This window comes from Lupinus angustifolius, chromosome LG04 (genome assembly GCF_001865875.1).
Source record: "Lupinus angustifolius cultivar Tanjil chromosome LG04, LupAngTanjil_v1.0, whole genome shotgun sequence".
Classification (NCBI taxonomy): domain Eukaryota; kingdom Viridiplantae; phylum Streptophyta; class Magnoliopsida; order Fabales; family Fabaceae; genus Lupinus; species Lupinus angustifolius.
The window spans coordinates 6,901,563-6,925,155 of record NC_032012.1 but is presented as its reverse complement, the minus strand read 5'-3'; the positions used below and the strand labels follow the sequence as shown (position 1 = coordinate 6,925,155).

The window sequence follows — 23,593 nt, the reverse complement described above, 5'->3', positions numbered from 1 at the left end:
ATCCGTTATAACCTTTTAGAAATCTAAGGGGTGTCAGTAATTAAATCACTTATAATGTAACCCCGAAAATAAATAGTTGATATCATTGTATCAAAAAATATATTATGCTCACCTTAATTAGAAATTTATAATTTCTAACAAGATCTTCATTGGTTTCATGGAAAAGTAAGAAGCAAAATACAGTTTCAAGGTCCTCTACAGAAGTAGAGTATATAGCATTAGTCATTGCTTCTTGTGAAGCTCAATGACTTCTCTTTCTGCTCAAAAATTTTGGCGTTACACATTCTACTCCTATCAGTATCTATTGCGATAACAAATCAGTCTTATACATTGCTACAAACTCGATTTTCCATGAGAGAACCAGACATATAGAGATTGGCTGCCATGTGGATCGAGAAAGAGTTCAAAATGACACAATTCACCTTCTACATATTTCTTTTTCTTCCCAAATTGCAGATATCTTCACTAAGTCCTTATCACCAACACCATCCATACTTTAGTTTCCAAGCTTAGCATGATAGATATCTACATGTCAGCTTGTGGGGGACTGTCAACAACAGATAAATTGAAGCCCAATGCCTTATCAACAAAACTCAATCAAAATGAATTAATTAACACCCAAAATACTGAAAGTTTCTGATTTTAAAAAGCTCATAGTTTTTAGTTAGTTTTTTCTGTTTTTATGGTATGCTATTTTTAGCAATATATATGTATTTGATTCTCCCCTTTTAGTTAATCAATCAATTCAGAATTACAAGATACTCTTTCATTCTTTTTCAATAATATTCAGAAGCGTTTCTTCATTTACTTTCTTCTTGTATGTTTGCTTTCTTTTCTTGTCATCTTTAACTTCTTGTATCAAGCTTTTGTTTCAACCTATTTTCACTAATTATCCATTGCTTCATTCTTCACCATAGCAAGTTACAACTTTGACGGTCAGAGATGATAAAGGAAGATGACATGTGGGTTTTTATGTTTTTCTGTCCTCGGTCACCAACATTATTAAATAGAGCTTTCTTTTATTTGATATAGACAATTTAAACATTGTTTCGTGAATTGAGTTTATAAATACATAATTGGTATATATCCCTTTACGACTTTCTTTGTGATCATTATTACTTTTCATGAGCATCATGTCTATGATTCCAATAAAAGATTTTAGTATTAAGATGATTTGTAGCAAGAAATTTGTTGTCCCTGTTTTATGTTATTTCAAATGTTAAAATATTGCAACTGTAAAACAATTATAATCTATTGTTAAAATAGTATGAGATGCATGAATGAGAAAGATAAGAAAATCTTAAAGAAAGAAAGAACGAGAAATGGATGAATAATATTATCATTATTGAATTGAACGAGTGATAGTTTACGATGAAAGTGAACTATATATACATGTAAACAAAGTTTAACTAACTAAAATCACTAAAAGCAACTCTAACTATGACCGGCCTAATACAATATCAACCCACATATTAAAATATAGTTTAAAATATATTTCAATAACCCCTTAAGCAGGAATGTATCATGTATTTCAAGCTTGAAATGATTGTGTTTAACACGATCATATACTTTAGTACATCTTCTACTTGGTGAGTGAATTCTTATCTCTCAGTCTTGAAATCATAATATGAAGCAATATTGACACTTAATCATTATAGACAAAAACAACTTCATCTAAAGTTTAACCATTTATTTTGATAAGAGCTTAACTAATCAAACTAACCATAATGAATGAGAGAGAGAGAAAATGGTTGTTTAATTAATGGAGAAACCAAAGCAACCAACTCAAAAAATTGACATCAATCTGGACAAGTTATGTTGTAAAGATGTGCCCACAATGAAGCTTTTCCAAGATGTTGACCACCTTCCACCTTCATCTCCTCTTTTTAATGTGAATTTCTTTCTTCTACATTGTGCATGTGAGCTGAGAGATGAACATCATCTGAATGTCATTGTAGTTAATGCAGATTGCAACAGCTCCTTTCTTTCTTCCAATTATTCCTCCATAGTTCCAAGGGGTTCTTTGTCCACCTTCAATTCTTTAATGAATGTTCCTACATGCTTTAGCCCAAACAAGTATAATTGTAGAGATTTCATCTTTACTTTACCTATCAAAGTGTGAAACTCAAGCACAACATTATTGCATACTTCATCAAATTGAGAACACTTATAAAAAAATCCACATAAGGTGTTAAACAAGAAAGAACAACTCATGCAACAAATAAGCATTGACTTGATAAGAAAGATATCACCCTTAGAAATTACACGCCAAACCATGTAGATTCACATTTGATTGAATAGAAGGTTCAATATGAGTCCGAACAAAATGTCCATCAACAATCACATGAAAGTAGAGCAATCTTTAATGCGAATGATGATTCTTTGTTGAATCTTGAAATGATAGAGCTATAAGTGGAAGCTATAATAATAATTATGCTATGATACTATCTTAAAATGGCAGGAGCCATTAATAAATGAAAAAGATAAGAAAAACTTAAAGAGTAAGAATGAATGAGAAATGAATGAATAATATTCTCATTATTGAATTGAATGAGTGATAGTTTACCATAAATGTAAATTATATTACATGTAAACAAAACTTAACTAACTAAAACCATTAAAACTAACTTTCATTATAACTAATCTAATACACTATCAATCCCAATACTAAAATGTAGTTCAAAATATATTTCAACTTCTATTAAATTTTTGAATTAAATTTGTTATTTTTGACCGATCATACTTTATTTGTTTTGCAATTTGCATATGTTGCAGCCAAGGAGTTCACTCACCACGTGGACTGAAAAATGGGTTCATGCATATACAGAGAAACATGTTATATAGTCTTGGTTACCACATTTGCGTTAGTTTTGACCCTATAAATAATTACTTTAATAGCTGAAAAGTTTTCTGTTATATTTTGCGAATACCATCGAGAACCGAATCATATGCAATTGCAATAGTTGAATGATTACTTGGTTAAGGAATTTTTAAAGTATTAAAAATGAAATGTTATAATATGAAGAATAATTATAATATACATTCATACAATTAATAATATGTTATATTTCAAAGGTATCAATTTTAGGTGTTTTGCTTCCACACGACTTAAAGCTTGACTTTGTAACTACATAACGTGTACAATTTCTTTGGATTTTTCTTTAAATTTCATTGATTATAAATATCAAGTAACTATAATTAATTTTTTATGTAGGTAAGTAGGTTCATTGCATGTTTATAAAATTTAAGTTTGGCATATCACACAAATCATGCATTCATTGTAGTATATTATAAAAAATATTATATCGTTGTATAATAATTTATCACACTTGCACTATTATATATTGATATTGATGTTATTGGTAGAAATTGAATATGCATATATAGTAATAACTCATGTACAAAAAGAAAGTAATTCATCATATTCATCTCTCTTTTATTATCCCAACAATGATTCACCTCCCATAAAATTTGAGATTCATTTATTATAGTTTTTGAATTCAGATGTTGAGACGATAAGTGTAAGTATAGTAAGTTTTATTTATCAAAAAAGATTCATCTAATATTATAGGGTTTTGTTAGATTTCCAAGAGGACTAAAAAATTAAATGTTCGATTTCTATGATTAATACTTATTGAGATAGACAATCACGCACCACAAAATAAATTAATTGTTTACTCATAGAATAAGTGGATATTCTAGTAGTACTAAAATATTCAAAAAGCTACGTGTAATTTTTAAAATAAAAGTAGTGCATCCTATAATTAAGAGTAAAGCTAAACTGTTCTAACTTCTAAGCTTCAAATCAATTATCAGAGTTGCAGAAAATTAATGCGATTACTTGAGTTTAAATCAACCTATTAAAAAATATATTATATTTTCCTCAAAAAATCAACATAAAAATCATCTCAATCATATAAAATTGAAATGTATTAAAACATGTTTTTTTCTTAAAGACATGATTTAAGAGAAAATGGAAATAAATCTTGCATTGAAAAATGACAATGTTACATTTCTAGAATTATTGGACTTAGTTTTTTAACATTAATTTAAAAGTAAATATAAGACACTGTGATAATGTATCAAAACTATTCTTATTAGGTTTTTACATTTTTTATTTTTAATGCTTAGTCCGATCAATTTTTAAGTGATTTTTTCATAGAATTATTATGCGATAAATATCAAGCAGGTGTAACCTAGTAATTATTATAATACATTTTTGATTATTTTTAGAGAATTCAACCATTTTCTTAAAAAATTACAACCGTCTACTTTACTTATATAAAAAAGTAAAGGAGTATACTTAAATAACAATTATGATATTTACTCACGCAACCTAAAATTATTATAGTAATAAATGTGTCTTTCTTTGAGAATTGAATAATAATTTTATGATAGAGATATTGGTTGTTGAGGTAGACTAGCCAACCAAAAATGTTTGGCAAATTATGATTCCTATTGACGAAAAGAGAGTGACGCAACCGTTATTTTAAAGAAAATTTGATGAAGCATTGAATGAATTTAATTATTCTGAAATTTTATTGCTTGATCTATGAGGCTTTGCTCTTTAGTGTTGACCAAACTTATTTATGATTCTAAATTCTATGTATATTGTGTATTAGTTTAAAAATAAGAATTTATTTTCTTACATCATAACAGTATTATTATTTTCATCCGCGTGGATACTTATGTAACATGTTATGTTTGAAAACCATGAGTTTTTTGTATTTTAATCTTATTCAATAATAAATAATTAATATTACATCTTAATTAGAATTAAAGCTTTTAATATATTAAAAATATTTCATTATATAACACATATATGTATATAACTGAACAATTTTTATTTAAACGTTAATAATACAAGAAAAGCAACAAAAAAAATCAGATTATCATTATATATGTTAGATTCTTTCTTGTCATGCGTTCTTAAGAAAATGTTTAGTAAAATTGAACTTATGATTACAATAATATACAAGTAATGAAAGATATGTATATATCAAATATATTATTTTACCATTTATATTACCTTTATCTAAAAAATTAATAATAATTATATATAAATAGAGATGGCAAAATGGGTCGCCCGACCCGTTTAGCCCGCGTCCGTAAATACCCATAAAAATTTAAGCGGGTGCGAGCATGCCCCATTGATTTAGCGGACAAAATTCAATGTTCTGCTCGTTTTAAAATGGGCTAATGGACTTGCGGGCGGCCCGCGGGCATTATTGAATAATTAAAAAATAAAAAATTTATATAATAAATGAAATGAAATTAAATAAAGTAGTTGAAGATAAAAAATTAACAATTTTTTTGATATTTTATATGAAGTTGAACAAATTAATTAGATTACAATTTTTTTAGGAAATAAAAATCACGTAACATCATAAATTATTTAAAATTTTCTTATTTTTTTTAAATTATATTTATGGACTGCTCGCATGCCGAACGGAAATATCCACAAACTTAGCTTTGGAGAAACGGGCAAATGGACAAAAAATGTATGTCTTGCCCGCAAAGAAATGCGAGCTATGTGGGTACGCCCGCGGGGAATACCCATTTTGCCATGTATATCTACAAATAACAATTAATATAGATAAATAATAAATATTGTTGTTTGGTATAAATGTTTTTCAGGTAAGGAAATAAAGTTTTTTGACTACTCATTTTAACAATTATCATTTTTAGGACTTGAATACTTGATATTTTGGTATTGTCAGGTCTCTTGTTTTCTTTTTGATACTACTCATGGTATCTTCTTACTTTTTTTGATAAATAATTAATCTTTCTTTTAAAATATAAGATTGACTTAACCAATAAATACCCCTTAGAAGAATAGAACCAATAAAATACACGATTGACTCAACCAATAAATATATAATTTAGTAGAACCTCACCGTGAGCATGATTTTCTTGTTTGTTGTATATACATGTTTATTTACGAGGAGAAAAAAACAACTTGGTATGTTCTGTGGCAGAGACCCCGCGCTGTTCGGTTCCCGCTCCATTCTCGTCAACTAATATATCTCTGATCACTAATCTCTTTCAACTGCCACTTATCTATTCATTCATTTTTCCCTTTGTTTTATATTTCCATAACTCACAATTCACAATCAAAATCACCATCACCATCACGATCACGATCATCGTGATCTCTTATTAGCTTCTTTTATGTGAATTTCGATTTTGATTCACAAACAACATAACAGCTTCTCCTTCTCCACTTCTCAATCACAAATATGAAGTCTCCTCGAGTATGCGTTACCCATAACTCTTTTTTCTTCCTATTATTATATATTATCATTATTACTATTATTGATATTGTTTCTATTCTTGTTTCCTCCTTCCCTTTTTTAATACAAAAATACTATTATTGCTATCATTCTAAGTGGCAAAGATTTTGTTTAGTCACGATTCTGAAAGTAGTTTCCTTTTTAAATCCAAAATACTATTATTGCTATATGTCTAAGTGACTAAGATTTTGTTTAGTCGTAATTCTTAAAGTAATGTCTCGTTCTACTCTTGTGAATGAAAAAAGAAATAGAATAAATTATGCTTTGAGCCTGTTTTGTCGGTTAGGTTCTGTTTGCGAGTTGGTTTTAGAGAGTAATGGAGGGAAGAGAAAGATTTGGAAGCCATAAACCTTCCATTTCATTTCCTTCCCACAAACTCGCAAACAAAGATTTAGGATTCTATTGTGAATTGGGTTTTGGAGGGAAAGAGAAGGCTTGCTCCAAAACCCAAATCGCAATCGGACCCTTAAGATTTTTCTGGTTCAACTAAGTCTACAGTGATTTTTGGATACAGAAGGATTTCGGACAAAAAATTTACTGTTTCATCTTTTTCTTTTCAATTGGTAGACTTCTACTTGACATCGAAACAAAACTTCTTAAGGACTAAAAAACGTATCATCCATATACATTAAGAGTTAAGACACATCGATTTGCTTTAATTGAATCATTCATCATCTTCTGCTGCTGATTACTTGTTTAAACCTTCATGTAGTAGTATTTCTTCAGTTCTATTACAATATGGTATATTACTTTATCTAACTAACTAGTTAACCTTTGTCTATGTACTTGAACCAGGCATATATAGTTGCTGATTTAGCATCACGTCTTTATACCCTCTTCCCAGCAACTTTTTTAATTTGTCTTGTTTTGTTCTTAACGGTTTCAATATATTCACAAGGCTGCAACCAGGTATGCATCTAAATCGAGAGTATCTGTTCGTATTTCGTAGTTCAAGTACCCGTATGGATTTAACCTTGATTAAGTAGGATTCATGTTGTTCCATACATCTGCAGAAACTATCAAGCTGGAAAGTGGACAAACATGATGTGGTGGAAATTGATCGATGCAAGGTTCATTTCTAACTGTGCTTGCTTGTTCATCAGATATTAACTACTATTACTATTTAAGATGTTCAACCTTGGTGCTTATATTTGTTTATCTTGTTTAGTAGAACCAGTGCAGGCCTAGAGGAAGTGAAGCATTACCTGTTGGTATAGTCGACAACACTTCCAGTTTTGAAATGAAACCTTTGTGGGAACTTCCTAATAGGAAACGTCGTCACACAATTGATGTAAGTTTCATTTAGTCATGACTCATGACCATTCAACTTTTGCCTTTTATGTGAGCCTACCAAGAAGAGATTATTGGGGTAAGGTAGGCGTAGCTCTAATGCTCCTTAGTTCAAGGAATCTTGTTAGTTGTGATGTGTCTCTGAATACAGTGTGAAGGTGACATGGTTGTTAAACCGTCCTTATTTGTTGATTTTTAATGTAAATAATATATATGTGTGCGTGTGTGTGCGCGCATTCAAATGCTCAATTGCAAAGTTAGTGTACTTAGACTTAAAGGCAGTTGGCTTATTAAAACCAGTTTGGAGATATTTTGTTGTATTTAAGTCGAGAAAGATTAAGTCTGATTTAGTGACCTTAAAATGTCTTTCTGTTTGTACTCTTTTATTTCTAACTTTTTTGTTTGAAATTATTATTGATCAAATAGAGGTTAATCCTATTCCTAGAGGAAGAGGGAGACTAAGAAAAACCATTGGGGAAACGATTATGAGAGATTTAGATATTAATGCTTTGCCAATGAACATGGTTTATGATAGATAATTATGGCATTGTTCGACCTATGTAACCGACCTCGCCTAGTTGGATTATTAAAGCTTGGTTGTTGTTGTGAAGTTACTATTGATGTAGCCTATGTAATCTCTTTAATTAGCATAGAACATACATCACCATTTCTGTTCAATGGTCCTAGTTATTTTTTCTTTGCTTCTGGTATGTATTGACTTGTCTTCGTTTGAGCAGATTAAGGCAAATGCAACCAATTTGTTTGCAATGGCAGTCGGGATAAAGCAGAAAGATCTTGTGAACAATATGGTCAAAAAGGTCCTTTAATGAGTTCTGTTAAGATTAATCATTACTAATAATCTATTTTAGTCCATTGATCATGACCCTCTTCTGCACCAAATTTCAGTTTGTAGAAAGTAATTTCATGGTGATGCTCTTCCACTATGATGGTATTGTTGATGAATGGAAGGATTTTGAGTGGAACGATCGTGTCATTCATGTGTCGGCAATCAATCAAGGCAAATGGTATCTCACATTTCATTCCAATCCATATCTTCAATAATTTCAGTTATTATAAACGTCTTTCTGTTCCTGGAAATGTTTTCAATGACCAGGTGGTTTGCCAAGCGTTTCTTACACCCGGATATAGTCGCAGAATATGATTATATTTTCCTCTGGGATGAGGACCTAGGAGTCGAAAATTTCCACCCTGATAAGTATGTTTCGTACTTCTCTAACTTCTTCAAAATACAATTATACAGTTTTTTTGGCGAATATACAATTATATAGTTTAATACACTTGCATTTTAGTTAAAATAAGCAATTATAAGTTCATATCTATCCTCTCAAGTATGATTTTTTGTTCAGACCATCATATTAAGATTGTATACTTAAGAGAGAGATGACGTTTAAGTAAAAGAAACGCTATATTAGTATATCATCTTAAGAATGAATTTCTGATGTGTTCTTAAATGATTTGTAGGTATGTTTCTATTATCAAACAAGAAGATCTAGAGATATCACAACCAGCATTGGATCCCAAGAAATCAGAAGTGCATCATCAAATTACTGCACGTGGGAGGAGGTCAACAGTGCACAGGTTACCCTTCTTATGCTGTCAATAGTGATATATACATATTTGATCATTATGTTTTGTCACAACACAGAATCTACAATTAGCTATACTAAGAGTCTCACCTTTATAAGGCATGGCTTAGTTACATTATATCATTTGTTAGACCATGAATTACCATTAGCAATCTGCAATATGTACTTCAGCCGCTGATAGACTCTGCTAGTACTTTTGCGGTGAAGGGAGTTAGTAGTTACCAAATAGTAACCATACATCTAATTTGAGAAGAAGATCCTGAGTTCAAAACCTGTCATAATGTTTCGTAATGAACATTTGTCGAAAAAACTAGAGAAGACCATAGCTTTTGCCTCCGAAAGATGTTATTATTAAATAAGTGTTAAGGGAGATGCTTGCTTATGCTCAGTTACTTGAATCTAATGTCGTGCACTGTTTTGGTTGTTGTGCTTGCAGAAGGACATACAAACCTGCTAATGGTGGTAAAGGCTGTGATAAAAGCAGCACTGCTCCTCCTTGCACCGGGTAAATTTTCTTTGCGTAACTAAGAACTAATTTAATGAGGATTTTTCTTTAGTTTACTTCGTTGAAGAAAGTTGAACTATTTGTTTCAGGTGGATAGAAATGATGGCTCCTGTTTTCTCAAGACCTGCATGGCGTTGTGTTTGGTATATGATTCAGGTGCACCATTATGTTCTGTTAATGCTTCTGCTGAGAATTATCATAAGCATTGTTCTGTAAGGATTATATATGTATATTCACCATATGTGGTTTATTTTACAGAGTGATTTGATCCATGCATGGGGTCTAGATATGCAGCTTGGCTACTGTGCTCAGGCAAGTTAAGCTCATTATTTTTTGGTTTGATTTCATGATTTCCCGTTTTTCTACATTTGAATATTCATTTGATGGCATTTTGCTATTTTAATTTTATTTTCCACAACAAGGATATATAGGATAAGATCTTTTATTTAATGCAGAATAGTACGCAAAATCAATAGATGTCAATGAATTAAAAAAGGATTTATGACTATGCAATTGCAAACTATTGAGGGTAGTTTTAGATATGATCCAAGATGAACTGTGTTAGAGGATTCATCAAAACATTGAATTTTGAATATAGTCGAGTATCCTCGGGTGGTGATCTACTCCCTTGATTGGTGTTGCAATTGCTTTACTTACAATATTTCTATTTATTATTTTCGACATTTATAGTTTGTCTATTTTACATATCAGATTTTCTACGAATTTCACTTTGACCTTATTTGTAGTGGACAGGGTGATCGAACAAAAAAAGTTGGAGTTGTGGATTCTGAATATATAGTACACTACAATCGTCCTACTCTTGGAGGCATAGATAAGACTAAGGTCAGAAATGTAGCTGGCATATTTATCAGAGTCTACTTTATGCAGAAATGCTTTTCTTGATTATCCTTAAGATTATAATTTCATAACACGGTTCTAATCCGGAATGTTGTTTCGTATTCTATGAGCCTTGAAACTGAGACTTATCTGTGACTTGCAGGTTACATCTAACGAAAAGGATCATAGAGTTGATGTAAGTTACTTAACCACTGTCTATCTTACCTATTTTAAAAGTATGTTCCATTTCGCTCTATGAATATTTTTGCTTCTTTGTTTCATAGAAAAGTAAACAAAAAATTGTTATGAGAACTTTCTGCCATTATCTTAATTGCATTGCATGCTTCTGAATGATTTTGTTTCTACTGTTACTAATGCAGGTGAGGAGACTTTCCTACCGGGAATTAGATGTTTTTCGAAAACGTTGGAGCAAGGCGGTGGAGGATGATAAATGTTGGGTAGATCCATATCAATAGCCAATGCAGACATTAGAGTTATAATCAAAGTTTTGTGTAAATTTTTGTAAAGACACACATTGCTTCATTTATGTAAAGGGAAAAAATGCAACTGGCATCTACAGCAAGATTGAAACAGAGAAGGCTCAGAGGATTTCAAGGCCAAGTGCAACATGACTCAAGGAATAAAGTATTATCTTAAATAAGGTGGGAGTATCTTATGGATTTTTTAAATTCAATCAACTTTGGAGCTGAATAAAATAAAGGAGTGGTAGATATAAAGAGGGTGAAGTTAGAAACTTAGAAGTCAGTTTTTTTCAAGTTTTGTTTCCCTTGAAGATAACATTTCTATAGTCATTCATTTTTTGAATTTTAATTTTAAAGCAATTGATGTCAAGTGAATCAAGAAAGACATGTATGCATTTTTCCAACCAATTTTTATTCTTCATGTATTATATGGTTTGAATTTTAACACCCAATGCAAATATGCTCCTTCCTGTTATGTGTTTAAATAAATTAACAAAAGAAAGGAGATTATACTCTCCCATGCTGAACTTGAAGTCTTTGTAGTAATATGTTGGTGCTAGTTCTAATAATAATAAACCACAATATTGTTACTTCCTTAAAGAGAAAGCATGCTAATGTTACTAGAAACTACAACATTATTATTAACTGGTTCACTTAATGGTATTTAGGATAACATGAGCAAATATGTGAGTCAACTAATACTCTACTTCCTAGAACTTTTGGGTCTCAACAGCTATATTATCATGTAAAAGTGCTTTGTTCAATAAGCTTAATATTTTTTGATCTTTTACAAACTAATTAAATCTCCAAAAAGGCACCAAAGATTAACATTAAATATTTATACTTTTTTGGAAAAAGAAAGAAATATAAATATCAAATTTTATCATTTTTATTTTTTTCAAAAAGATGTTCATACTAATGCCAATATTATTCTTAAACTTCTCACCACTTACAAACTAAACTTTTACTTAGATATGTCTAAATTAGCTGATATGTTATAATCTAATTTGTAATATGATACTGTACCACTCCCCTTTTCTACTCCTTTTTATTTATTTGGACATTTAAAGGGTTCTCTAATTCTTAAATCATATGACTTGCAAAAAAAAGAAAAAAGGAAAACAGCAAATTTATTTGAACGAGTGGGCCAAAATTGGTATCAACTATAATTTTTATATACAAATGATTTAGAAAATTTTAGTGGTACTACATATGCGATAAAAACACACTAATAAGATGTTGATGTAGTGATGTAAGGATCTACTAGATTCTAAGGTTGATGTTTCGATTACTGGGAACAATATTTGTTAGAAGAAGCAGTCACAAACCTCAAAAGAAATTAGTTCATTACCTAAAAAAATGAGGGATACTTTTAGCAATATAAAAAAATACCCTGTCGAGACAAAAAGAGGGAGTGTTGGCTATCAGCACCCAATTTTGACCATTAAAAAAAGCCAATCCTGTAGAGTCACACTCATCTACATGACTCTAGGGGGCTAATCATTTACCACAAATATATGTATTAAGCAACTTGTTAACTATTTAATACATATGAATACTCATAAATTAATGGTGCAAAAAGTAGTGTGCGATGATAATTCTTTTATCATTATTTATTTTTATAAAAAAAGAGTGATTTGGTGTGTACTTCAGAGAGTGATCCAATTAGATGAAACAGACAGTCTTATCTTACCAGAAATAGAAGACATAGGGATGAAACAGCCATAAGCCATTTAATTTGACCCTTAAGTTGTCCTTACAATAACACATGGGTTGTTTCCTAGATGAGGTCAGAAAGATTCCCCAACACTCTTCTCATGATTCATGATGCAAATGCAACTCTCAAATCTAAAGCCTATAGCCTCACAAATTTCACAATAGATCATATAGAACTCATATATGATAATCATGCATCATAAATTTAACATGTGAGGGAATCCCCTTATTCTAAGAATAAGGGGAACTTACTCTAAGAATAAGAGAACTTATTCCATATTTTAGTCATCTAGATAAATCAATAACTTAAATTAGTAAGTTGATTTAACTATTAGATTTTCCTAAAATAAATGATTAAAATGTAGAGTAGGTTTTTTAAACGTATTCTTGTAATAAGTGTATCCGCTCCCATTAACATTATAGGAAGGATCGGTAATTTGGTATTAGTAACATTGAACACTAAAAAAAGAAAGAATATTACAAAAGCCAAGTCTTATTGCAATGATACATGGTCAATTCTCAATTATTGAACCAAATAGCAAAACATATTGCAAATAAAGTAGACTTGAAGCCAAGACTTAACTGCATCACTAACACTCCTATCAAATATAACACTTTCATTAGTATATTGATTCAAAACATGAGATTATGATGAAGCCCCACATTCTTGACTTGCCATTCTTGAAATTTGCAATGGACGTAATTAAACTAGGAGTTAATGATATATTCTCCTATTAAATCATCTTATAAATTATCCTACAACACAAGAAAGTGACACATATGACTTGTAAATCGATCATTATTAAACAAAATATCACTTTGTAACACATGCTATTTTTCTTTTAATATAGGAGAATTTGTAAGAGATTTTGTAGGATGATATATCATTTTTCTTAAACCTGACATTCAAGGCAATTACAAGTTTTAGGGGTGAAGGAACAGAAGCCAAAAGGTTTGTTGGGAATGCTGCAATTGAGGGCATAGCAACAAGGAGAGGGCAAGCACAACCCTTTAGCTCCACCACAGCAGGTGCATAGTGCACATATCTGGAAGCTTCCCAACTTCCTTCTACTCTTTTCCATGGGAACTGCCACCTCATTTGCCTCCTGAAAATCAAGAACTTTAAGTACTTATGTCTACACATTCAATTGGGTTTTTGAGGGAGAGAAGAAAGGACTCACATTGAGTAAGAAAATGGACAAAAGAATGAGAGTGATGATGAAGCCATGAGCATGAGCAGAAGCAGACATCTTGACAAATGATTCTTTGAATGGAGCTTGAAAGTGAAGAGTTTTATTTGTTAATTGAAAAGCAAATTATATTGCTAGCTTTTGCATAGTGTTGGGTTGGAACTTGGAACCTGAAAAGGACAGAAGAGCAAGTGAAGGAATAGGATTCTCTAGGAACTGCAGTTTATGAATCATGATCCAATGGTTGATATTTGTTGAACTAGATTTTGCTATGAAAGAAAACATTTTTTTAAAAGGTTGAGATTCTCTGCACTTTTTTTAAACTGCTTTGGATCCAATTCCTGAAGTGCAAGGACATGGACAAATGTTTTCTTTGAAATCAGAGACCACTGAGAGTGACCCCTCTAGTCTCCATGCTTTCTATCTCATACTTTTTTTGGGTATAAATAATGGTATTCCTTCACCATTTAGGTCATAAACTAATCTTTTTCGATTGTATGACTTTTCCAACAAATATCACTCACATGAATCAAACTTTTGATTTATCTGAGATTCAATAGGCCCTTATAACACTAGACAAACACCTTATTAGTTTTCTATAGTGCACAGAGTGAAGGCTTTAAAGACCATGAGATTTCACTGACATCATCAACTTCTATGATCAATATTTCTAAAACTAGTACAAGTAAAAAAGACACCAAAAAAAAAAACATTTACTAACCTCATATAATTATATAATCATTCAAATTGATAAAAAAATATTGAATTTTTTTATAAAACTTCAATAACTAATTATTGTAATAACATAATATTATTCTCTTGATGTTTTAATCAATGAAAAGATTCAACAATATGGGTTCCTAAAGTGAGATGCTAAAGATTCAATTCTTGACATGTATATGAATCAACCAAAGGACAAAACTTCTGTCTCAAGGATTAATCTTCAATTATCATACGCTCTTAAATAATAAAATTGATTCCATTTAAAAGAAAATTAAAACCAAGTTCTAGATTTTTGCTTCATTTATAACAAGACATAGTTGTTAGCCATGCAGGAGCATTTATCCATGGACAGTCCCAATGTTGTCATATTCTCTATCTCAAACCAATAACATAATGTCACATGAATAAAAGAAAATTTTTTAAAATAAAAAATAACATTTTAATTTATTTAAAACAGATGTTTTATATTCTTTAAACTGTTTGCTTCCACAACTGAAGTTGTCAGCATTTGATTGGACATGCCAAGTACCAGTGGTTGATTTTGTACATCCCACATGAAGACCCATGTCTATTCTTAAGTCATGACCAATTGACCACGTACTTTGTGTAACATGACAATAGTGATAATATATATAAGTATCCAATAAAGATCTATTATCCCATATACTATTGTTTTATGTTGATGAAAACATGATATATCAGTTAAAAATATAAAATATTCATTGTTATTATTATTTTTGCTTTATAATCATTGAGTTGTGACAAAATTTGGGATATGATTGGGGATGGACAACATAACCAAATCCAATCTTCAGAATTAAAAAATCAATCAAACAACACAATGAAAGAGCAGTAATTACTGTTTCACATATTTAGATTACTGAAGGAAACAAAGGCCTAAAAAATTAGCAAATGTAGTAACCAATGAAGATTCTCCACTCACGGAGCATGACAAATATCAAATATGGGTTCAGCAGCAATGGTTGAAAGAAAAGATCCAATCCAAGCAAGGAACAATATGAACAAAGAGTACCTCAACAAGGAGAATAATAAACAGGGCAATATTCCCCATTGATTTATAAGTTAAAACGTACTATGATTTTAAATACACTAAAATTTAAAGATGGATAACCCTCACTTGATTACTTTAGAAACAATTTCACTTTAAAGTTTTTCCTAAACCAGGGAACAAATCCAGTCAATTGCTCTTTTTCAAATATATTGCAAACCAGCACACTGAACTCTCATGTTAATGTTATCTACAAATCTGAGAATAAAGGACGAAATAATCGATTCAATACCTGCACAACTTTAATCATAAACTGAACAAGGAATGGTGAACAACACATCAGATACATGATAACTTGTGACAGAAAAGGAGAGTTTCCAGTTGAGTGATCCTATATGTAGATTAAACGGCATATTTAATCAACGACTCACAGCATATTGAACTGCAAACCAAACTCGAAGCGGAAAAGAACACCCAGCCCTCCAGCCACATTTGATTGGACCATGTAATTTGCAGCCTGAACCCCAGAGAACTTTCTATAAGAACATGTTTAAAATGTGTTGAGGCATGGCATTTGGGAAAAAGCATCACAACAAGGTGCTACTTTCACTGACTCCAACATTCACAATCAGAACAACCTCCAATTTCTGCAAAACAAACTCCATCCAGCACAATCACTACAGCTAGCAGAAATAAATAATGAATAGATATAAATTACAAATTAAAATTATGTTCCCACAGCTGTTATTTAGAAATGAGGAAAATATACAGATATACAAAATCATGGTTGACTTCATTGAAACTCTGCTAAATTTAGGTATTGATACAATAGAAAGCATAAACCCAAGTGTAACAATAAAGTAGAGGCTTTGTAATATGTTTCAAACCTACAGGTCCTGCAACCGAGATAGATTCAGAGTAGGTGAAATTCAGACACTATGTTTCTCATACGGAAGACCGGAAGCATATGGACAAAATAAATATTCACATTGAGTCAGACCAAAAGGTGAAATATTTGATTTTTACGCAATGTGCAACATTAAATCCAGATTAACTCAACCAGTTGTTATTTTGACTTGAAGAAAGTATACAGATATACAAAATAGGTTGACTTCATTGTAATTCTGCTAAATTCAGATATTGACAACACTGCTGGCTTGCTACTTAAAAAAATTCTACACATGCACAGTAGACAGCATAAACTCATGTATATTGAGAAAGTAAAGGCTTTGAAATGTGTTTGAAACCTGCAGGTCCTGCACTCAAACAAGATTTAAAGAGGTAAAATTTTGTCATCATAGATTTTCCAAAAAATAATTTTTTTTTTTACATATTAGGATAAGGTTAATCAGAAAGAGCAGCAGCTTAAGGACAGAAGAACTGTTCACATTGGGTTAGACCAAATGTGACAATCTTTGTTTAAATTTACACAATTTGACAACATTAAATCCAGAATAATTGGATCTGTCAACTGCATTTAGTTTCAGATTGACAGATCAACCTGACATGAACTCTGTACATCTCCAGCAAGGCGAAAATAAATTTACAGATTGCTCATTTCTCCCCTCAAAAAATTGTAAAAGCCAAATAAACCATTTCCAAGAGACATCACCCCTCATCATCAATGTCATCATCACTAGAAGGAATTTGTCTTGTCTCTGATATTGAAAGCCTCCTGGAGCCTGACTCAACAAGCCCTTCTGATGATAAATTTAATGCAGGTGTTCCTGATGAAGAACCTAACAAACGCCGTCCTGGGGCCTCAGCTGAAGGCGATGCGGTTACATTATATGTGAAGATTCCCATTGGGTGGTCAAACTTGCAACTTGGGCCAAATTTGCATATGCTGTAACGTGAGTAAAAGACACACAATGGTTCTCCCTGTAGGAAATGAGACAGCAGCTCGATCAGCTTCTACTAAATCATAAGATCAAAAAATCAGAAGAGAATTATGACAAAAACATAGGCAGATCTTTCCATTTTGTCCAGTTGCTAAATAAATCTTTTTATCATGTATTCACTTCATCAAAAAAACATCTATATTATGATACTCTACACAATCCACATTTAAAAAAGGAAATAATATCACAATTGTACTGATCACTTATGTTGCGAATGAAATGATAAATTAAAAACCATAGGGAGCAATCACAATGCCGTCAAACATCGTAGTTTGATTTTGATACGTATTATAGAAAAATCATACTTCAAACAACTCGAGATGGTTATGATTGTCTTGAACTATCTCTCATGTCTTCATGTTTATAACTGCTGCAAACCATTCTATGTTATTTTGGTCGCAAATTAAGGTTACACTTAAAACTACGATTCTTCTATAGCCACATTACAGGATTCAAGAAACTGAGCAATGCTACATGCATTGTTTCTAATGTCTAGTGTGATTTAAGCCAATTATAAATGTTATATGTAGAATTAGGACATGCCACTTTGTGTTAAAATTTAGTTAAAAATAATAGTGGTGCGGATCCTAAGTTTACGAAAATGTTACTTTCGTGCCATGAAAGAAATGTAAGTAATCAACCATTTTATGTTTGCTAGTTACTTATTCCTTGCTTGCTAGTACCTGGTTATACTGGTGAATGAAATATGTTAGTAGCCTAACTTTTTGAGCACCGACAAAAACAATATCATGAATTACTAGCAAGAGAAACAAGAGTTAGTAGCTATCTTAAACCGGTGTAAATATTGTTGCTTATTTTAGCTCTGAACATGATTATGCCACTGGGAGAGAGATAGACACAACACCTTGAAGCAGGGGACCCATATTTCCTCAAGTGTCCAAAATTCAGAGTCTCTCAGCTGTGTCTATGTCTCTCCTAAATGACAAGGTCGTGTTAGGAGAAAAAGGAGAGGATCCAATTCAAAACAAAGAGTAGAAGAGTAATAGAGTTAAAAATCGAATAAACCAACTTATGAGAAGTGTACTGAAGCATAAATGCTGAAATCATAAAATGTAATCCTATGAAAAACCAACTTAGTAGATAGAATTCCACATCAAGAACTCAACTCACAGGACGTAAAGGAAGGCCTATTGGACTCAAGACACAGTCGGGAACAGGAATAAGCCTCTCAAGCGGATGATGGAACCGACAGACTGCACCAAACTTACAATCTCCGGTCTTCATGTAGAATGGGCATTCAGGCTGACCAGGTCTCACAGGAAATATGTTCTCCCTCTGCAATGCATAAAACCCTACAGGAACAGAGCCAGAACGGAATTGAGAATATGCCCCTTGTGATCTTGCATTTTCTATTTCATCTTGGCGAGAAGTTCCATATGTTTGACCAGTTCCTACTGTTTGCTGTGGACTATCTGAAATAGAGATTGATCCCGTTTGTCCCTGCAAAATAAACATTCTATTAGGATGTTGGCACATCTCAGAAATGGCAGGTTCTAGCAAAACAGATGGGTGCATAAGTGCAATGTTGCATTGTACTAAAAATAAATATGATGAAAATTCACATCAACACAGGTAGACTTCAATATTACACAGGATTAGTAATACCTGCATGAGATGGAAATTGGGAATACATCTTACAAGCACTACAATATTAAAAATCAAGACAAAAATGGCCATGTAACAAAGACTGATCAAAATCAAAAGGAAACATAAATGAAGGAAATAAATGTTCTACCATACATGTTTGACATAAGTTAAACTCTCCTGCAAAAGCTTTAGTCACAAGTATAGAGTAACACTTCTTTATATTTCTTTCTTACGACAATTAAGAAAGAACGGATGAGCTTACACTGTATGCACTCCACCCAGGCACTGAAACCATTCCTTGAGGTAGAATTAAAGGTGTGTAACTTGAAGGGCCTTGCCAGCGTGGACTAGCAATGTAAGATGCTCTTGGCCAATTTGCAATTCCTCCGGCATATGACTGATGACCTGGTGTAGTTGGAGATTGGACAGTAGGGTAAACAGGAGAACCCCGTAATGAAAGCATCATATTACTTGGTTGAGGATGGTGGAATTTGCAAGTATTCCCAAATTTACACTGTCCGCTTCTTAAATAATAAGTGCATTCAGGCTCATTCTGCAGAAGAAGCAGGAAACAAAGAAAATATATAGAAGTTATAAGAAAATCAGTATAAAGAATCCCAGAAACTAAACTAAATATCTATAAAGGTTCAGATGTCCGATATTAAGCAGCTGCATGCAAGACCACATTTTTTTGGAAAATATAAACAGGACATACAGGGTTGATATCTGAATTAATTGTCAATTGTAGATCTAACGGTGGGTCAGACAAGATAGTGGCTACTAAATAAGCAAAGAGACGATATGAGCTACGGACTTACAGACAGCTTCTAAGTCTTACTTATAAATGAATGAGAAAAATATTTAAAACTAACAGGGCGGAGCGGATAGCCTAAAATATTTAAGGCAACTCTTCCAGCAATCCCAGCCTGGTCTCTAGGATGATGAAACTTGCATGTAGCTCCAAATTTGCAAGTTCCTGTCTTCAAATAGTACTGGAAAGCATAAAAATAAGTATTAGATTTTTGTTATGGTTAATGTTCTATATATATATATATTGAATGTCAAGGCACAAATAAGTACTCAAAAGTACAAGGTTGATGTTAACATTTATGCCGCTCATAGATAAATCTAAATAAACGATTTCAGAGAAAGAGCACAGAAAATAAACGGCACGCAATGCAACACACATGGACAGATTGCTCTGTTTCCCCCTCCAAATTACCCCCACAGGCCCACACCGATTTCTAGGATTTGAAGAAATTACAAAATTCTACCTTAATACAAGCAGACTCCGAAATCATACACATAAACATGCAATATGCACCTTATGCATGCTGAGAAACTAGTACATGCCTGACATTCAGGTTGCCCTATTCTTTCTGGGAACTCGCCTTTCATCATTGCCATTGCAATAACCTGATGTATTCGGAGAGAAAAAAACTATCAGGTATCTAGATTCTCCGAGTAATAGAGTGATATCAAAATGAAAAACACCAACAGCACAGCATGGAAAATTCAACATTATATAGCCCAGACACAAGAACAGGTATATGTAGATTGACATGTGAATCTGCAAACATACACAAAAAATGTTCTATACACTTGAATAGAGAGAAAATCAGAAAATAAAAATATGTGAACACCAAACCTAATTACAAGTGCTGTATCAGGAATAAAAACACAGACTGATATTCTCCTTGGAGTCTATATGCATGCAGAAGGAATAGAAAATGCAATTGTGTTGAATAGGAATAAAAAAAAGGCACATAAAATAGTGACCTAGTGCACGAGGCTCCCACCTAGTAGGGTCTAAGGGGGGAGATGTATGCAGCCTTACCCTCACAAGCGAAGAGGCTGTTTCCAGGATTTGAACTCATGATCTCCAGGTCATAAGGCAAGTAACCTTACCTTGCGCCGAGGCTCACCCTCTTAAACTATAAAAACCATATTTCACAAAATATTAGAGGACAACAGAAAATAGTTTGAACTATCCGTTGCTTCCATCTCCTAGGGAGACTATTTTTTGGTAATATAATAATAGTAATGCTTTTGAAGAAACCCATATAAGAACCTGCGGAATTATATAATATGAACACATACATCATAAATCTATGAATACAAATTGTATAAATAGATTGAAGGTTATACAAGCTTCCTGTTAGGAGGATGATTAAATCGACATGTTGCACCAAATCTACAGAGGCCTGTTCTGATGTAATATGAACAATCTGGCTCTCCAGGGCGCTCTGGATAAGTTCCAGCTTCCATTGTTTCACTGGATGTCATTTGCCACAGTGCATCTGAAATAGGATGATGTGAATAAGTCAATTTTCTTAAAGACACATACTCTAAACCTATAAGCGAGTGAATGGAGTAATACAAGTCTAATATCATCATCTGTCCCAACCCAGTCTACATTAAAAAAAATCGAGTGAGTTCGATTAGTGATTTTATTCCTGTCAATGGCATACAAAATAGGCTCATGAATGGGCATTTGACAAATGGAAGAACAGAGTATTCCATCTGAAACATGCCCTAAAAATTATGATCCACTATAAATATGGGGATCTCCTTCCTACCATTGCTGGGTCTTTAGTGGCCCAACCTGGATGAAAAAGTTACTTCGATGAAATCGGAATTTCAATTGCATTACAATCTTCAAATTGATGCAAGCCTGAATGACATCGAACACTTGTTCGGGAATGCAATGCATCGACCGCTTGTCAAAAGATGCTGTACCCTATGTGCCCTATGCTGTAGATGCTTTGAATAACTGGTAAGGAAGGTTAAAATGTATGGAACTTATTAATAATTGTCAATAAAGTTTATCCTGAAAAACTATAAAAGTATATGCATCTACCATTACAAAAATTTGTGTCTGAGAAATGGAATAGATGCTATTTTAAATTAGAAAATGATATTGACTTCAATTTAACATATCAGTATATTCTCTCCTAGGGTGCTTCTGAAAAGCACCTTTGGCCATAGCTTTTATAAAGAACCAGAACAAATACTTTCATTCTGTCAAAAAGTACTAAAACCATGGAGCACAGGATTCCCAAAGGAACCTAATGTTGTGTTCAGACTTCCGATAGAGTATTTCAAAATTTTAAACACTTTGAAATACAAGGATAGTAAATTTGAGACCATATAGGACAGGATTCCCAAAGGGGACTATCCCTTCTACAGCTGGCTCCACACCAACGTCAAGTCCCCGGACATCGGGGCGGCGTATCTTGTATTCTTCGGAGCAGTTACGGCTGCCCCAAAGTTACTCAAAAAGCAAGTTTTTTACATGTAACTTTCCGTAAAATTTTCAAAAGTCAAGTTGCTAACAGCAACTTTTTTAAGAAACATAGTTTTTTAACTTTGCCTTCTCAATAAAGTATTTCTCTTCTTTGGCCTCTAATACAAATGTTGTAGCTCCATCCCTGCCTATATGGCCTTTGGTCCACCACACAAGCTAGATCCGGAATCTTACCCAAAAATTCCAATCAATTGCTTGAAGATATCATTGAAGAGCCATTCTAACCAAAGATAGCAAGGAATTTCACATAATTTGGTGGAATTTGAAATTCCACATTTTTGATCCGGAATTACACAGTAATAAATCCTCTTGATTTTCATTTGTTTCATAAATCATTATAAACCCTCTACCTATCCTTAAAATTCTCTATAAAAAAAACATACGCTACCCAGACATTAGCCAGAAGACTGTTTCCAGGATTTGAATAAATTTCTGGGATTTGAAAACATGAGAGTGAAGATGATAATGATTATAACAGAATTGTATTAATGAAAGGTGACATAACATAAATGAGACAGGCAATATATTGGTGATTGTGAATTATGAAAATAAAAGCTATTGATCATAAAACAACTTAATAATAAATAAAAAGCTTTAAAAGGGTGTATAGATGATAATAATAATGAGAAAAAGGAAGGATATTAACCATGTTGGGAGATAGGAATAGCATTATGATGAAATTGCATGAAGAATTAGAAGGTTGAAGTTGATGTTCTCAATTCATATCATAAATTCGTTTCATTATCAACTACAACCTTCAATTCCTACTCTTTCCTTAGTACAAAAAAACAAATATAATATTAAAAAACACAAAGGAAAGAGAAGAAGAGTCAAGTGTGAAAAGAGAGAAGAGGGAGCGTTCTCTTCTCCTCTCCACAAACCAACCATCCACATTATATAATTTCATTTATTATATTTCTCTATGTCACCATCACTTTCCTTTTCTTAATCAAATATATATATAAATTTCTTATATACTTTTTGACTTTTCTGCCTCATGTTGATGAATAATAATATTTTAATTTTGTTGTGCTTCAAAGTTTCCCGCATTTAGTAGTGGTAAATAAGATGATATATGTTTTTCCACTTTTTGTATATCCATGTAATATTAGTTATGATTGGTTA

At 32.2% G+C, this 23,593-nt stretch overlaps 2 protein-coding genes and 1 long non-coding RNA gene across 11 annotated transcripts; 1 reads left to right on the top strand and 2 right to left on the bottom strand.

The window, feature by feature from the left end:
* Positions 5,952-11,428, top strand: LOC109345374. Of its 2 annotated transcripts, XM_019584344.1 has the most exons (14): positions 5,952-6,254; positions 7,089-7,202; positions 7,307-7,363; positions 7,465-7,584; positions 8,321-8,401; positions 8,490-8,608; positions 8,698-8,799; positions 9,066-9,182; positions 9,627-9,695; positions 9,785-9,851; positions 9,954-10,007; positions 10,449-10,538; positions 10,696-10,728; positions 10,913-11,428. In XM_019584344.1, exons 1-14 carry the CDS (start codon positions 6,240-6,242, stop codon positions 11,006-11,008), a joined length of 1,134 nt encoding a protein of 377 aa, XP_019439889.1. In that variant the 5' UTR covers positions 5,952-6,239; the 3' UTR covers positions 11,009-11,428. The 2 variants fall into 2 exon arrangements, with proteins under 2 accessions (XP_019439889.1, XP_019439890.1); XM_019584345.1 differs by lacking the exon at positions 5,952-6,254 and having other exon boundaries at positions 7,144-7,202; positions 7,462-7,584.
* Positions 13,161-14,337, bottom strand: LOC109344809. Of its 2 annotated transcripts, XR_002107341.1 has the most exons (3): positions 13,912-14,337; positions 13,344-13,836; positions 13,161-13,294 (listed from the first exon to the last, which is right to left on the bottom strand). It is a non-coding gene; the product is annotated as an uncharacterized LOC109344809 (long non-coding RNA). The 2 variants fall into 2 exon arrangements; XR_002107340.1 differs by having other exon boundaries at positions 13,233-13,836; positions 13,912-14,331.
* Positions 16,997-23,329, bottom strand: LOC109345373 (zinc finger CCCH domain-containing protein ZFN-like). Of its 7 annotated transcripts, none has more exons than XM_019584337.1 (7): positions 23,115-23,329; positions 21,310-21,461; positions 20,515-20,577; positions 20,034-20,153; positions 19,424-19,714; positions 18,685-19,014; positions 16,997-17,533 (listed from the first exon to the last, which is right to left on the bottom strand). In XM_019584337.1, exons 1-7 carry the CDS (start codon positions 23,152-23,154, stop codon positions 17,261-17,263), a joined length of 1,269 nt encoding a protein of 422 aa, XP_019439882.1. In that variant the 5' UTR covers positions 23,155-23,329; the 3' UTR covers positions 16,997-17,260. The 7 variants fall into 7 exon arrangements, with proteins under 7 accessions (XP_019439882.1, XP_019439883.1, XP_019439884.1 ...); XM_019584338.1 differs by lacking the exon at positions 23,115-23,329 and adding an exon at positions 21,741-21,934; XM_019584339.1 differs by lacking the exon at positions 23,115-23,329 and adding an exon at positions 21,767-21,934.

Excerpts from the sequence above, each read along its gene's own strand:
- LOC109345374 (XM_019584344.1), top strand. Across the intron at positions 9,852-9,953 it reads GTGTTTGGTATATGATTCAG|AGTGATTTGATCCATGCATG; the intron begins GTGCACCATTAT and ends TTTATTTTACAG. Across the intron at positions 10,729-10,912 it reads AAAAGGATCATAGAGTTGAT|GTGAGGAGACTTTCCTACCG; the intron begins GTAAGTTACTTA and ends TTACTAATGCAG.
- LOC109345373 (XM_019584337.1), bottom strand. The coding sequence starts at position 23,154 with ATGCAATTTCATCATAATGCTATTCCTATCTCCCAACATG. Across the intron at positions 21,462-23,114 it reads TATTCCTATCTCCCAACATG|ATGCACTGTGGCAAATGACA; the intron begins GTTAATATCCTT and ends ATCCTATTTCAG. Across the intron at positions 19,715-20,033 it reads TAGGCTATCCGCTCCGCCCT|AATGAGCCTGAATGCACTTA; the intron begins GTTAGTTTTAAA and ends CTTCTTCTGCAG.